General features: G+C 30.7%; 1 protein-coding gene across 1 annotated transcript in view; it reads left to right on the forward strand.

The window, feature by feature from the left end:
• The window catches only part of LOC145324972 (uncharacterized), a 91050-nt gene that overhangs the window by 3455 nt on the left and 72288 nt on the right, over positions 1–15307 (forward strand). Inside the window, exons 2-7 of the mRNA XM_080167746.1 lie at positions 6628–6750; positions 7340–7490; positions 8167–8235; positions 8583–8680; positions 9408–9529; positions 10036–10123. Of these exons, the coding sequence (XP_080023872.1) occupies positions 6628–6750; positions 7340–7490; positions 8167–8235; positions 8583–8680; positions 9408–9529; positions 10036–10123 (651 nt within the window). The remainder of the gene's footprint in view (positions 1–6627; positions 6751–7339; positions 7491–8166; positions 8236–8582; positions 8681–9407; positions 9530–10035; positions 10124–15307) is intronic.

The raw sequence follows: 15307 nt of genomic DNA on the forward strand, positions 1-15307 counted from the left end.
TAAAATAACTTTTATAATTATTATTAAGATAGGGCCAATAATGATCAAACTTATAAAATAGAAAGTAATTTTTTTTTTTATAAAAAAAGTCTTATAAGCCATGTTAATTTTACAAATGTATTCCGACGTACGTAAAAACGGACGTACTCAATATTATGCAGCCGCAACTATAGAGAAGATATTCTATCAAATTAAAACTAGAGCCAACTGTCTAAAAAATCTTTTCTATTTGGTGAAATGTTTTGTATTTGTTACTTGTTGCATATCCAACTAAGTGAAATTGAACCATATGAAAGCAAAATAACACACATATGCAAAATATGGAAGAAAAAACAGTTAGTTTAAAGAAAAATGTCCTGGAAATTTTTGCATGCGAATTGTTCGCGAAAATTATGTGCAAATGTCACAATTATACACTGAGACTATGAAGATTTTTAATACAGTTTTTTTTGTTAAATTTTACTTTTTGGAAGCAAAGCAACTCTATAAGTGGTTGTGTTTGTCTTTTGTTAATGGTTTGAAGATAATTTACTTCCCTATTACTTTACTCTCTTTCCCTTTATATTCCCTTCCCCTTTACCAACCCTTATATAAAACATAAATATTTGTTTTACGGGAGATCATTGGGATCAACTGCAGTTCACGGTAATTATTCCTGGTAACGAATATTTCCAAAAATCTATGAATTTTAAAGGCTGCTAGCTGCCAAACGGCTGAACGTACAGCTTATGCCCGCACACTGTTTTAAGCGGCATAAGAAGGCCTAAAAATAATCTTAAATTGTCATAAATTAATAATGCATAATTATCTAGCAGTGCAGAGAAATGCGGGAAAAAGACCTATTTTATGCGTTTTTTCTTCAGTGAAGCTTTCCCTGTGCATCATTGGATCTTGGCTATTCTAGATTATTTGAAGGCCCTCTTATGCCGCTTAAAATGGTGTGCGGGTCTGAAGATCTGAAGTTCAGCCGTTTGCAAGCTAGCAGCCTTTAAAATTCATAGATTTTTTGAAATATTCGTTACCAGGAATATTTTACCGTGAACTGCAGTTGATCCGATCATTGAAACTTTGTAATGTTTTTAATGATACCTTTTTTTCCTTTTCTCTTTATGTTTGAACCTATATTTTACCAAAATAATATTAACATCTTATGATCTTCATTACTATTTTATTTAGTAATACTTATTGATTATCTTTTAAGATCTAATCCATTTATTGGAAAAAATATTTTGGAGAGGTTTAAATTGTAGTTCATTATAATAATTGGCTTGGTAATTCTTTTTATTTATTTAAAAACAAGAGTGACAACATTTATAAAAATTCATAAACGTTTTCTTCTTCGCTGGCCTAACATCTTTTATTTGTGGACTTTTATTGAGTTTCTATTGGTTGGTTCATTAAGTTGAGTGTCCAAACGTTTCAACCACTGATTTTACTCAAATAAGGGGTAATTTTGTGTATTATCATTGGTGATGTACAATAATTTATCGTCCATTGTCTTAATTCTTTAAATCCCAGCAAACTTCATTACAACTTTCTTGGTTCACATAAATTCTATAAAAATGGTTGTAATTGATTGTCTTTATCAGAGTTGCTTTAAATGGCTTGGATGGTTTTATTGATATAAATATTGACGCTTCATATTTAGACAGTCTTCCGCGAATAGTAAAATTAAAAATTATTAGATTAATTCCAGTGTTTTTGGACCCGAGGTTAAAAAACTTTGGGCTATTATGATTTTAATTTCATTATTCGTAGAAAATTTGTCTATGATACGATACATGATTTTTCAGTAAGGCTCATAACTGGTTTAAATAAATTAAAAACATTCGGCGTGTGTGGAAAAATGGGGGGATTGCACGCTATCTTTTTAATGTAACTCTATCGAATCAGCTAGCTGTAAAATTGCATTTTCAATATTTTCACAATTTCAGCTTTCTCCCATTTTTCATCATGCTCAGATTTACTGGATGCTTAAATTCAAGGATACTTTGCTTTACGGCTGGGGGAAAAAAGTATTAAAATTTGCGTACTTAAAAAACTGTGATTAGTAGAACAGCTACTCTATAATTAAAATATGTCTGTATTTCTATTAGATTGTTAACAGTAATTAAACAAGATGACTCCTAGAACATTCTACAGTCTCTACGCATTGAATAGTTTTTCACTTTACTACAATAATAGGTGCTTTCAATCTAACCTTTTTACTGGCTACCGAACTCAACACTCACTATTCCTACGTGGTACTATCCCAGCGGGGCTCTTATTTACATTGTATAGTCTAACCTTAACTAAGCATCAAATATGTATTTTTTTTCAATCTGTTTATTTGTGGTTCATATTAGATTTTAGGGAAACCGCCAAATTATTTAATTTTTCTTTATTATTTTGTATTATTATTTTTCTTTTTTGTTTGTTATTATTTTGTAAATAAAAGTGTCTAATGTTTGTGATGAATAGTCTGCAGGCAAACAATATTGTTTAAGACAGACAGACGCACGGCAAGACCTTATTTATAGACTATCTGTTCTATCAAATATACCAACTTTCTATCTTTTAAATTTGCCGACATTCTTTTGCAGAAAAGGGGTATATTTATAAATTTAGCGCAGGCATGGGATGTGAAACCAATAATAATACACTTATATACCTCATGCTGTGATTTGGGAAGAATTAGATATTTTTAAAAACCTAAACAGATATCAACAAATTGTTGTCTGCGGTTTTCTTTTTTACAGTTGTTACAGAAAATTTAATAAAATAAGCAGGAATTCAGCTTATTTCATGTAAAATCTACACACATTACACATTTTGTACTTATCAATTTGAATGAATTAATACAAATCATTCGAAATATTTTATGACGTATATTTTAACTTAAACTAGCGGAGAGAAATAGTTATAAACCTTCCCGGGACCTATGAGAAGCTACCCTGTTAAGAAGAACCCGATCGGTTCTGTGGTTAGCGAGATCCTTTGGTACGAACAAACACACAGACAGACACACAAACATCCTGTTACTTTAGTATAAGGATAATATCCTTATACTAGAAATGCCTGGATGTACCATCCAGGTTTAGATAAATTAGTGAAAATTATTGTTTCCTTTTTTTATAATACATTATTGGTATTGCATCTTATAGCCATTCTTTCATAGCGTAGTGGTATGATATGAGAGAATGGGGTACGAAGATCAGTGGTTCAATTCAGGGAGTAAGGGAGGGGACAATGGATCGAATATTCAATTTTTAAGGAGTCTCAGACTTTGGGGACTGGCTTAAAGGGAATGTGCACGAATACAGCAGATTCTTACTGATTTTGGGGACTTGCGCATCAATGCCCCGCTAACTTAGCTGAGCTAGTTTTGAATATGCAGACAGAAAAGTTTGTCATTTATCGCTGGTTTTAACAAATATTTTTTCCCAAGAAAATGTCTTTTCATGTATAGAAACTCTACTGTGATATTTATGTATTAAATAATCTAAGAACCGCTTGAATTTAAGGGTCCGTTATAAATATATCAGAAGGGTTGGGGTAGTTCTAAACAAGATTTTTCTAGTGATTAATTACAGAATGTTTACTACATTGTGATGTGTTGATAATTTAATTTTCAAGTAAATGATTTTTTTCTTAGAACTAATTTTGTTCTAAATTAGGTTACCATGATCCCCTTACAATTTTGGTAAAATTTTCTTGATAAATCTAGTTTTCATTGCTTTTCAGCGAACCCTCTTAAATTGAATTAATTGCCCATTGTCCCCTCCCTTACTCCCTGGGTTCAATTATTGTTGTTAGAATAAACATATTTTATTTCCTTTAAAAAAAATTTAATTTTTTATTAAATAAATAAAATAAAACTAAAACTTATTTTGAAAAGTCACTTAAAATCTTTAAAAAAGCAATTTAAAAAAAATGTTGCCAAGCCTCGAACCGACTTCCTTGGCCCTAAATATTCTAAAGAATATTTCTTTTTATGACACTAGCGGCTTCGCCCCTAGCCTCTAGGGGCTTTGCCCCAAGAGGTTTGATCAACCTAATTTTTGTATTTTAGATTTAAAAAGAAAAAGTAAAAAAAAATTTTTTTTTGGAGGGTATTTTTCATTTTTTGGGGGGGTTGGGGGTGTCCCACCCCCCGTGAAAATAGCTTAAAACCACCACAGGACCAGTAGGTATATTCCCTGAAGAGTAGAGCCCAATCGGTTCAGTGGTTACTGAGATCTTAAGCTTCAGACGGACAGACAGACGGACAGACGGACAGACAGACAGACAGACATCGTTCTACTTTGTATTATAGATTGTAAACAATATCAGTAATTAATAAAATAAAACTAATTTTGAAGTCCCTTAATATATTTAAAAAGGTAATTAAAAAAAAAATTATCGCCAAGCCTCGAACCGACTTCCATGGCCCTAAATATTTTAAAGAATACTTTATACTAATTGTTTAAATTAACTGATCATTAAAGCTTTCCTCTTTAGCTCAGTGGATAAATTTTATTGTTAATATTTTATCCAAGCAGTCTGAAGCACCTAAGATCGAAACCTCTTCGGGTATTTAAAAAATATTTTTATCTGTATAGAGAGAGAAAGAGAAAGAAAGATATTGTTGTGTGGAGGGGGGGGGGGGGGTAATTTTTTTCCAGAACGATTTCTCTTGGGTGGGTGGTTTTACCCTCTTCCAAAATAGTTAGAAACCTTCCCAGAACCTATGATAAGCTACCCTGTAAAGGAGAACCATATGGGTTCAGGGGTTAGCGAGATCCTTTGTCACAAACAAACAGACAGACAAATAAACATTCTGTTACTTTATTATATGGATGATAGCTTTAATAGTTTATTATACATGCGGGCAATAGAACTGGAATTCTTGATAAGTTACTTGGGGGGTTTTGAACCGGCGACCTATAAGCTTTGAGGGATACTTAATATTATAGGAGGAAAGAGAGAGAGAGAGAAAGAAATTCGTAGGTTGCGTAATTTTCAATCATCAGCAACCGTTTAAACGGATATAAAAATCAAAAATTTATAAAGTAACAGGATATTTGTCTGTGTGTTTGTATGTTTGGAGGGTAGGGCGAGTAATATAATAGTTATTTAAAGCATCGTATTATTAACTATTATTATATAACACTGGCTTTAATCTGAAATGATTGTGCATTTTTATATTCATAGAAAACTGGATATAATAAGATGTTAAATATATTTTTCAGTCTGTTATGTTAAATAAAAAATTTTTTTTACATGAATGTCCCCACCTGGAGTCGATCTTGGATAGCCACGACCTTAGCCTTACAACGTACCCCTATGCCACAAAAGCCGCATTAATATCAAACAAAAATTGGTCATCTTTTTACAACCCAAAACAAAATTAATAATGGGGATTAATCAACCCTTCTTTTTCTTCCATTGTTCTTTCCTTGAACTTTCCTTGAATATTAATATTTTTCTTCCATTGTCTTTTACCCTACTATTAATCTTTTTCTTCCATTTTCCAATCCCCGACTATTAATCTCTGAATATTAAGGGGATAGAAATTGAAATTATTATAATAGCTAAAACTATTACGCCGATATTAAATTACACCAAATTTTTGTTAAAAATATTGTTATAAGAGCTAAAAAAACGTTCCGCCGACATTTAAATACTCTTTTGTTTTAATTTAAATTAATCTAATAATTTTTACAAAGACGACATTATAAAAAAATCACGGAGGTTTCGTGAATTTCATTTTGGGAGGTGGGGGGAGACATAAGGAGGAAATAGGGAAGGAAGAACATATGAAGTGGGATGGATTTATAATAATAGTATAGTTTTTTTTACAAAAACTTAATTTTGATGTAAATTGTTAAAAGAATATCGTTTTTAGGATTATTATATGTGTATGTACATTAGATATAATGTTTTAAATAGTTTTAATTAATATTAGGTCAGTTTAAGCTTAATTTATACGAAACATTGCTAAATTTTAAATCTTTTATATGGGAAATTTTGTCCATGTACTTTTCGACCGAAACCACGAAATTCAAAAGTTGGGAGGTTTCGTGAGAAAAATACACGGAGGTTTCGTGAGTAATATATTTTTTGGTTTCGAGGTTTCGTGAATCATACTATTTTTACTACCTTATCTATTTTTACTTCCAATCTTTGAAGTTGCATATAGCTTATGTATAGAATGTGTGACTTCTTATCTGGCTAACCCAGGTTCGAATCCCGTCCGAGAGGGCCACCGATTTTGTAAATGTTAAAAATTGGAAGATTTCATTAAATAAAAGTTGTCGCAAATATAGGTATTAAATGAAATTAGACAAGCCGCAATAGTTATTTGTCGCATCGTATTATGGACAGCTTTCCGCTGATATTATAAAGAAAAATAAGATCAAAACCTGTGTTGTTAGTCCCGAGGGCAATAACTGGCATTAAGTTTATGATTTTTATTTTAATATTCATGGAAAATTGTCGATGCTGTGCCAGATTTTTCAGTATGGCTAAGAATCGGTTCTAATACAGCGGATATCAATCGGTTTTGGAGCCCTACTGGAAAATAATTAGTTATTTATTTAGCTGACTAATCATATATGACACTAAAATGAAAAGACTTTCAAAAATTTAATTAACAATATTTTTCAGTGGTCTTTCTGGGCATAACTCAAGGGAAACCTTTGAACGAGTGGACATGGATAGAGGATGCTACACCATGGATACAAAATCAAAATGACATCAAATCAGCAGCTTTAACAGATTTAGCACAAGGTAACTAAATAAAACAATGATGACAACATCCATAAGTAACAAAGTTCAAAATATCGTGGATTGGAAAACAAAGTATGTTTCTTAAGGACAAGACAATGGCCAATAAAATGAAGTACATCCCCAATGATGATACACAAAATTACCCCATCTTTGTAACATATAATATCAAGAGTCCTCAAAGTTGTTAGGCCTACGAATAAAAAAAATCTTTGGTAAAGCAAGAGATAGGATGTGGTTATACAATATAAGAGAATCAAGAAACTTCTGTAAGAATATTTCAGTCTTTTGATGCATGACCTACAGACTGACGAACCAAGTAGATTGTATGCTGGATGCACTTTTAAAAAAAGTACATATTTTCACTTTAATAATAGCAGTCTTTCTTAAATAGTAGCCGAAAATTACATTTTCCCCATATTGTTATGGACAGAAGGACAGACTGATTGACAATTTTTTTTTGCTTCGCATGACTCCAATATTTTTTTCTCTAAAAAAGAGGCTCATTATGCACTGCTAATAGGAGTTTTTCAAATTTAGACAGACAATTATTTTATACTACATACAAATAGTTTTAATATATTCTATTTAGAATCAAGATATCAAAGTTCATCCAACAGTGTGTTGAGTTCTAAGCCCTCAAGTACAATATTATCTTCCAACTCCATAGCACTGCCAGAGGCATCTAAAACCAGCCAAACCTACTATCTAGCTAACAAACCAAATACCCAATCATCTATCAGGTATTTACACAGAGAACCTTCGGCAGAAAATTGATAAACAGCTCTAATTTTGAAAATCTAAATTACTGTTTATGTAGTTTTATATTATTGGTCGAAAAATTTTGACACTTTTTGTTTAAAAAACCCATTAATAACAGCTTTTCTATAATTAGGACCTCTACACTTGCATAAAAGTTAAAGTTAGTTCAATTCCATGTTAATTATAAAGCTTGATTATTCACAATTGCTAAAAGCAATACATCTTTATAATTGTTTATACGTCTTTATACTCATTGAAACTGTTGGTTATGTTGTTTTCAATTGAATCGGCGCTACTCAATGACTATAGCTCTTTTATGATTGAAGCACAAAAGTAGAACTTTCCTATAATTTTTTAAATTAAACCATAAATTTCTCTTTATCAAGGATCTAAAGGGTAAGACAATGGCAGAAAAATTGATGCACAAAATTACCCCTTCTGTACAATTAGAATTAGTGATTAAAACGTTTGAACACTCAACTTAATAAACCAACCAATCAAAATTTACTAAAGTCCCAAAAGTTTTTAAGCTAACGAATAAGAAAATGGTATTATAAAACTTTGGGGACTAAACAACCCATTGTCCCCCCTCCCCTCTCTCTCTCTCTCTGTCACTTAATGCAATTTGTAATCCTTGTTAATCTTAAATTTGCTTAGGAGAGAGGATATAGAAGATATCAGTGAAGATTCTATTTCAAATTTAGTTGAAGACTTGGTTTATGAGAGGTATATTTTTTCTTACCTAAAAAATGTTTTATGTATGTTTCAAAAAACTCAAAAATCATTTTTATTTGCAAGTTTGATGAATGACGAATAAATAAACCTTTCTTCATTAGGTCTAAACTGCCATTTTACTTTTTCTTTTAAAAAGAAGAAATAAACAAAATTTGGATTCTTTAGGGAGGATTGAGGTACCCTCCCCCAAATACTTATAAACCTTCCCTGGAATTATAAGAACCGTCAATGCAATGGAGAACCCTGTCGGTCTAGCGGTTAGCAATATATTAAGCAGACAAATACAAATAGACACCCTGTTACTGTTACATAAGGTTTATTCTTATTTATGATTTTAGAGCATTAAACAAAGAGAAAAAGAACAAGGCATATGTACCATTCAACAGCATGACTTTGAACAGCTTACTTCAGAATAAAAACAACCAGGAAGGAACAGGTAAGAAACAAGGCATATGTAACATTCAACAGCATGACTTTGAACAGCTTACTTCAGAATAAAAACAGTCAGGAAGGAACAGGTAAGAAACAAGGCATATGTAACATTCAACAGCATGACTTTGAACAGCTTACTTTAGAATAAAAACAGTCAGGAAGGAACAGGTAAGAAACAAGGCATATGTACCATTCAACAGCATGACTTTTAATAGCTTAATTCAGAATAAAAACAACCAGGAAGGAACAGGTAAGAAACATTATCATTCCTTTAATTAGTGTTAGTTTGTCCCTAGTCATAAGGGCTGTCCAAAGATTGGCGTAGAGGATCTCCACCATCACTTTTTTGTCAATTTCATATCTTCAAAAAGCCTGAAACCTACCCTGAAAATAGTGGAACGTTCAGTTTGGCTGTTTATAAGATCTTAGCGGATATACATACATCTAAATAGACAGAAATATACATAGAATTTAGAAAGGTGAAGTGAATATATTGAATATATTTCATCTGCCATAACCTTGTAGGGGTACCCTGTAACCAATATAACCTAACCTAACCTTAAATAACAATTAACAACAAAAAACAACTCCCCCAATTTTGTTATTAATTTCTTTTAAAATAAGGGTGGGGGACTTGGCCCTTCGAGGGAAACAACCTAATTTTCTATTGAACTTTAGGTTCTGACTTTTAAAATTAATCTGAAAATTTTAAATATTTTAACTTCTTTTAGATCTGAAATTGAGTTTGCCAAAGATCCGCCCAACTATAAGATGGTGGGACAAGCCCAGTAGGAGGCGGGGAAACTCAACAGAAAGGCCACAAAAGTCTTCCACAACTGTTTCTTATTTCCAGGTAATAAATAGCTATTTTCTTTCTTCTACCTTTTCCTTCTCTAACTCGTAGCGGGAAAAAAATGTCTCAAAAATCATCCATGTGACGTCATAAAAATGAGGTAAATTAGAGGAGGAGTGGGCAAGAAATCTAATTTTGAGCTACGCAAATAAAATCTTGTCTCATCGTCATCAGAACCAGTTAGTTTTCTCAGAAACCATAAAAGATAGAGGTTTCATATTTTCCCCTGTTCTCTTTGTTGATAAAATATTTTGAATCTTTTATGCTGCGCTAGTTATGGATATAAGTAGCTTTGCTTTCCAGTCCGTCTGTTTGATAAGCTATGGAAAAATAGTGATTCGGTCTTGTCTAAAAAAACATAAATTTTTTTTTCGTGATTTATTATCCATCGCATATTATTTGTCTTTATATATCAACTGTACATCTGCTCTATAGCTCACTTTGTCCGTTGTCTATCCATGATTTTATGTGCTTGGCTTATTATGGATGTTGTCATCCTTGTTTAGAATGACTCGCCTGAAATGACCACAACAGCTCAATACAAGTTCTATTATCCTGTGAAAGATGATCCAGAAACCCCAGAACAAAAAACAGGTATAACGGCTACATTAATCTTTGTTTAAAATTTCCAGGGAGGGAGGGGATGTTGGACTTTGAATTACACTAGTGGTACTCAAAGTTTTATAACAACACTATCTTATTAACTAAGAAACTTTTATAATTTTTAAAAATTTTAATTGGTTGATTACATACTAGTAGTTTTCAAACTTTGATACTAATAATTTGAATCTACAGAAAGGGTAATTTCATCAATCAAGTGATGTATATCAATTTTTAATTTGCCTTATTATTTAAGATTTCTAGGGGTGTAGTAGAGGCTAGTATTGATTATATCCTTAACTATATTTGAAATTAGTCTTTTATTAATAAAGTGCTTTCCGTCCCAAAAAATATCATTATAAAAGTGCTGAGTAATAAAGTAAAAGTTATTTTTTATCAGTGTTTAATAATGTTTCTAACAATAAGATTTTTCATCATGATACTATTCATTAACATTTAAGGAGAGGAAGTTGCTTTGACCTTTAGGATTAAGAAATTTCTTTCACTTTATAATAATAAAATAATAATCTTTTTAAAGTGTAAAAGCTACTATATACCTAACTTTTAATCAACTATATTTGTATATTGTAATAGTTATTACTCGTATCGTATTATAAACGGCTTTCTGCGGATATAGAATTTACAATTATAAGATTAAAACCAGTTTTTTTAGCCCCGAGGTGCCGAAGGCACGGGCTAAAAAACTGGATTTAATTTTATGATTGTACATTTTTATATTCGTAGAAAACTGGTTATAATACCGTGCTAGACATAATTTTTTTCGTATGGATGAGAACCGGCTCCTATTCACCGGATTCGAATGAATACGAGAAAAAAAGTTGTTTTTACATAATTAAAAGCTGTTTTTATGAAAGCTCTCCGTTTGCAGCAAAGTATCTTTAAGCCGTTTGTAATATTTCAAGAAATACGATGTTCGTCTGTCTGTCCGTATGAAACATAATATCTCAGTAACTTCTTGACTGATAATATTCTACTTGATAAGGTTTTAGGCTATTTTCCAATAAAAAATAATATATATCAGAATACTAGGCTTCATAATTTAAAAAAAAAGCAATTTTGCGCATGAGGAAAGCTTCCAAACATTCCTATGGTATCCTTGCTATTAATACTTTTCTAGTAAAGTAGTATGTTTAGTGTTTATGTGTATATGTCCTGTAATATCTCGCTAATGGATAGATCAATCGTCACTGAACATATTTTCCAGTAAGGCTTCCAATCCGATTAATATCTGGTGGATTAGAACTGGTTCTCGGCCTTGCTGAAAAATCTGAAAAAAGGCATCGAATTACTGACAATTTTTCATGAAAATCAAAAATATCTTAAAATTAATACCAGTTTTGTTAGCCAGGGCCTTCGGCCCCTTGGGTCTATCAAAACTGGCTTTAATCTTATAATTTTTCATTAAGAATTTTAACATATAAAACATTGTTTTAGAAGTAAACTAAAAACTTTCTCACACAAAAAGATGAAATCCAACTTTTACTTTCACTTAATAGCTTTTATTATATCCTTCTCCCTTTACAAATTTTCTACTTTTATATTTTCCAACTTGTAGCAAATAATTCTCACATTTAAAGTAATAGTTATAATCAATTGCCTTTTTTTATTTTATTTATATAATGTCTGTATTAACTAATGTATTAACTAAACATTATTTATTTGTTACACAATAAAATTACTTTATAAGAATGACACCTGTAGTTAATAAATGGGAGGGAGAAGACATTAGACTGTAAATTATTAAAGTTTCTAAAGTTACATTAGAATGATTTCTCCTTCTTAGGCCCAAAAACTTTTGGTACTTAATCTGTTGGTGTCAAAAGGGAATCATTATGTTTATTATCATTCAATGACTTTTAATTTATCATCCATTGTCTTAATTCTTGGGCTTGTGGTTAATAATATTGTGTGTTACTAAGAAACCATAAGAAATACATAAATAATAATTTAGTACATTATTGTATATTCTGTACAAGTTTTAAACATTAGTATATTCCAGACATATGTCTACTTGAAATCTATTCAATATATCTTTGACGATGGAAATTTGAAACTCACGGGTCAATATTTCTTTAATATTCCCCCTATTTTCTAACTGTCCAAAGTCGTTTATAATAATTAGGGAAAGGGTTGAATTTAGACATGAAACATAAATATTAAAATCTTTTCTAAATTTTTACGATCCTGAAAGTTAATATTTACTGATATTTTCCAATAAATTTTTTCGTTCCGTCAAAATTTGGAAAAATAGCCAATATGGCTGTCTAGAAAGAACACGAAACCTCTACACCTAATATTTTCTCAGTGTTTTTTTTTACTTTTTATACAATTTTTTTTAAAAATTAAATATTGATGAGTTTTTTATTTTTATAGAATGAATTATAAAAAAAATAATATTGGTTGATTGGTTTTTGCGATATCAGAACTCAGAACCATATCAGTTTTACTTTTAAACAATTCAATAAATATGAAAACTTTAAAAATTAAATATTGATGAGTTTTTTTTATTTTTTTAGAATGAATTATAAAAAAATAATATTGGTTGATTGGTTTTTGCGATATCAGAACCATATCAGTTTTACTTGTAAACAATTCAATAAATATGAAAACTTAGATATAAAATTTGTATAATAGATAAGACTTTTAAATAATTTATTCTCCCCTTTCTTTATTCCAAAAATCTCGATTTTTCTTTCATTGTCATATCCTAGTATTTATTATGTGTATTTGTATTGTCGTGTGAGTATGTGAGAGGGTTGTAAAGGATAGATAAATTACCACCCCCCCCCTCTCCCTCACATAGCTGTTAAGACTTAAGATTTTTTGTTTCAGGCTTTCAGCGTATCTACTCTATAATAATCCACCTTCCAAAGATCCAACACCCTACATTCTCCAACCCTCCACCCTGCTTACTGTCTTCTACATTTCAACTCAACCATATATCAAACTTGCTAATATCATAAAGTGAAAGAAAAGTTAAAAAATAAACCACCAATAACCATTAAATAATGTATTAATCATTCTAACTCAAGTAATATGTACTAATTTATTATTTAACCTAACATACTAACAAAACAATAATCATAACTTTTTTTACTTTAATGAAATAAATAATCTAAATAAATAAATAAACTATGTTGACTTAAATAAAATGAAAATAAATATTTTTATTTTATTTGGATTGGAGTTAGTTTTGTAAATTGTAACGTTTTGTCCTTGTTCTCTAAGGTCTCATATTTCCTGTATCATGAGTTGACCCTTAGCTTTATGCGGTCATAAATGTTCCCCCCCCCCAAAAAAAAAAAACGCTTTTATCAATATACCTTGTATATTGGGGAATATTAACAAGGATTAAAACATCCATAAAAACTAGTACTGAAACTTTATGACAAACGGATACAGGAAGCAAATGCCTACATTACCAGAAATGAAAAAAGCTATCCGCTTTCTTACGGAGATTGACCAGCCCTAATTATAAAAAAGCTATTGTTCTGTAAGATTAAAACGATTTCTGAAACTGTATAACAAACGGATAATAACACTTAAATAGTTCAGAATAGTCGACAAATAGTCGACGGACAAACTGACCCTAATTATAGAAAATTATTGTTCTGTATGAAGATCTCATATTTCTCATGTGAGTTCAGTTAAGTTGACCCTTCCAGTTTCCCTTCCTTAATCAGGTGACATAAATTTTTCCTCCCCGCCCCCCCCCCAAAAAAAAAAATATTGTACAGCGATTAAGCGAAGATATGTTAATTTTATTTACCATAAAAACGAGATTCAGATTTCAATTTGAGATCCTTGGTAGAGAGATATTAACAGACATCCTATTATTTTATTTTTTGGTTTTCAATGATAACTATGACATATATAGAGTAGACAGAACAGAAAAAGAGTAGTTTTTATTGCAAATCAAATATAATTTTTTTCATTTGTTTTTTATCCGTGGAGATTAACAGACATCCTATTATTTTATTCTTTGGTTTTCAATGATAACTATGATATATAGACAGAACAGAAATGTACAATCGTTTGATTATTAAAACCAGTTTTTTTAGCCCCGAGGAGCCGTTTAACTATGAAAGAAATAGCTATCTGTCTTAAAGAACGAACGAATTAAAAAGTAAAAACTTTGTATATTTGTTTTATTCAAAAAGAGTAGGTTTTATTGCAATTAGAGTCTTCCAACTAATTCACTTACAATTTTGCTTCATATCCGTGTCATGTTATTTAGTTGACCCTTTTTAAAAAATTTAAATTTCCCTTCCTTGCGAAAGAATGTTTTTAAAACTTAAAACATATGAAATGATATTATCAGATATTATCATCAATCTATAATATAATTGGCCAAAAAGCCTTCATAAAGTGTTATAAAGAGAATATAGTATCACTGAAGATATCTATATTCCAACTTTCAATATGTAACTTTGAAGCAATTTTGTTTGTTTTCTACATTACCGAATACTTTGTGAAATCAATTCGTCTCAAATGTAACTTTTCTTAAAAATAGGTTTCTAAAACTTGAAATATAATTTTTAACTTTTCTTACCAATGAATGATGAAAGTATAAATTTAAGAACAATTTGAAATATTTACCCTCTAACGGCTAATTTATTTACTATAATTTCATCGTATTAAATCCAAATTTAATCTTGTTTCTCCCCCCCCCCCCATCCCAATTATTACCATACCATTACCAGGTTGGTTACGATATTATATATTTGTTTTTTATCCGTGGACCGTGGGACATGAAAGATTAAGCATCAAATCCTCCCCCCCTCCTCAAAGGAGAAATTAGCAGAATTCTTACATGTCTACCTAATAAAACATACATAAGTAGCGAAGCTCTAAAATTATGAATAATAAATAGACCATTTGGAACAATGTATGGTTGTCTTTTGAAGCATTAAGCTAATAGAAAAACGTTAAAACTTAAACAATTGAATTTACAATTACATAATCCTAAATTTGCCTAAACTTAAAATTGTTTATTTCTTATCAGTTCAGCATTTTGATTATTATTATTGTCAACTGTCCTATCCCCTCCTAATATTTATGTTTTTCCCCCTTTTTTGGGGGGGGGGGGGGGGAGCTAAACAGATATCCTATTACCTCCTAATATTTATTACATACAACACCAACCCCAATTTTAGG

The sequence above is a fragment of the Acartia tonsa genome, chromosome 7, assembly GCF_053477335.1.
Source record: "Acartia tonsa isolate MP-2025a chromosome 7, ASM5347733v1, whole genome shotgun sequence".
Taxonomy (NCBI): Eukaryota; Metazoa; Arthropoda; class Copepoda; order Calanoida; family Acartiidae; genus Acartia; species Acartia tonsa.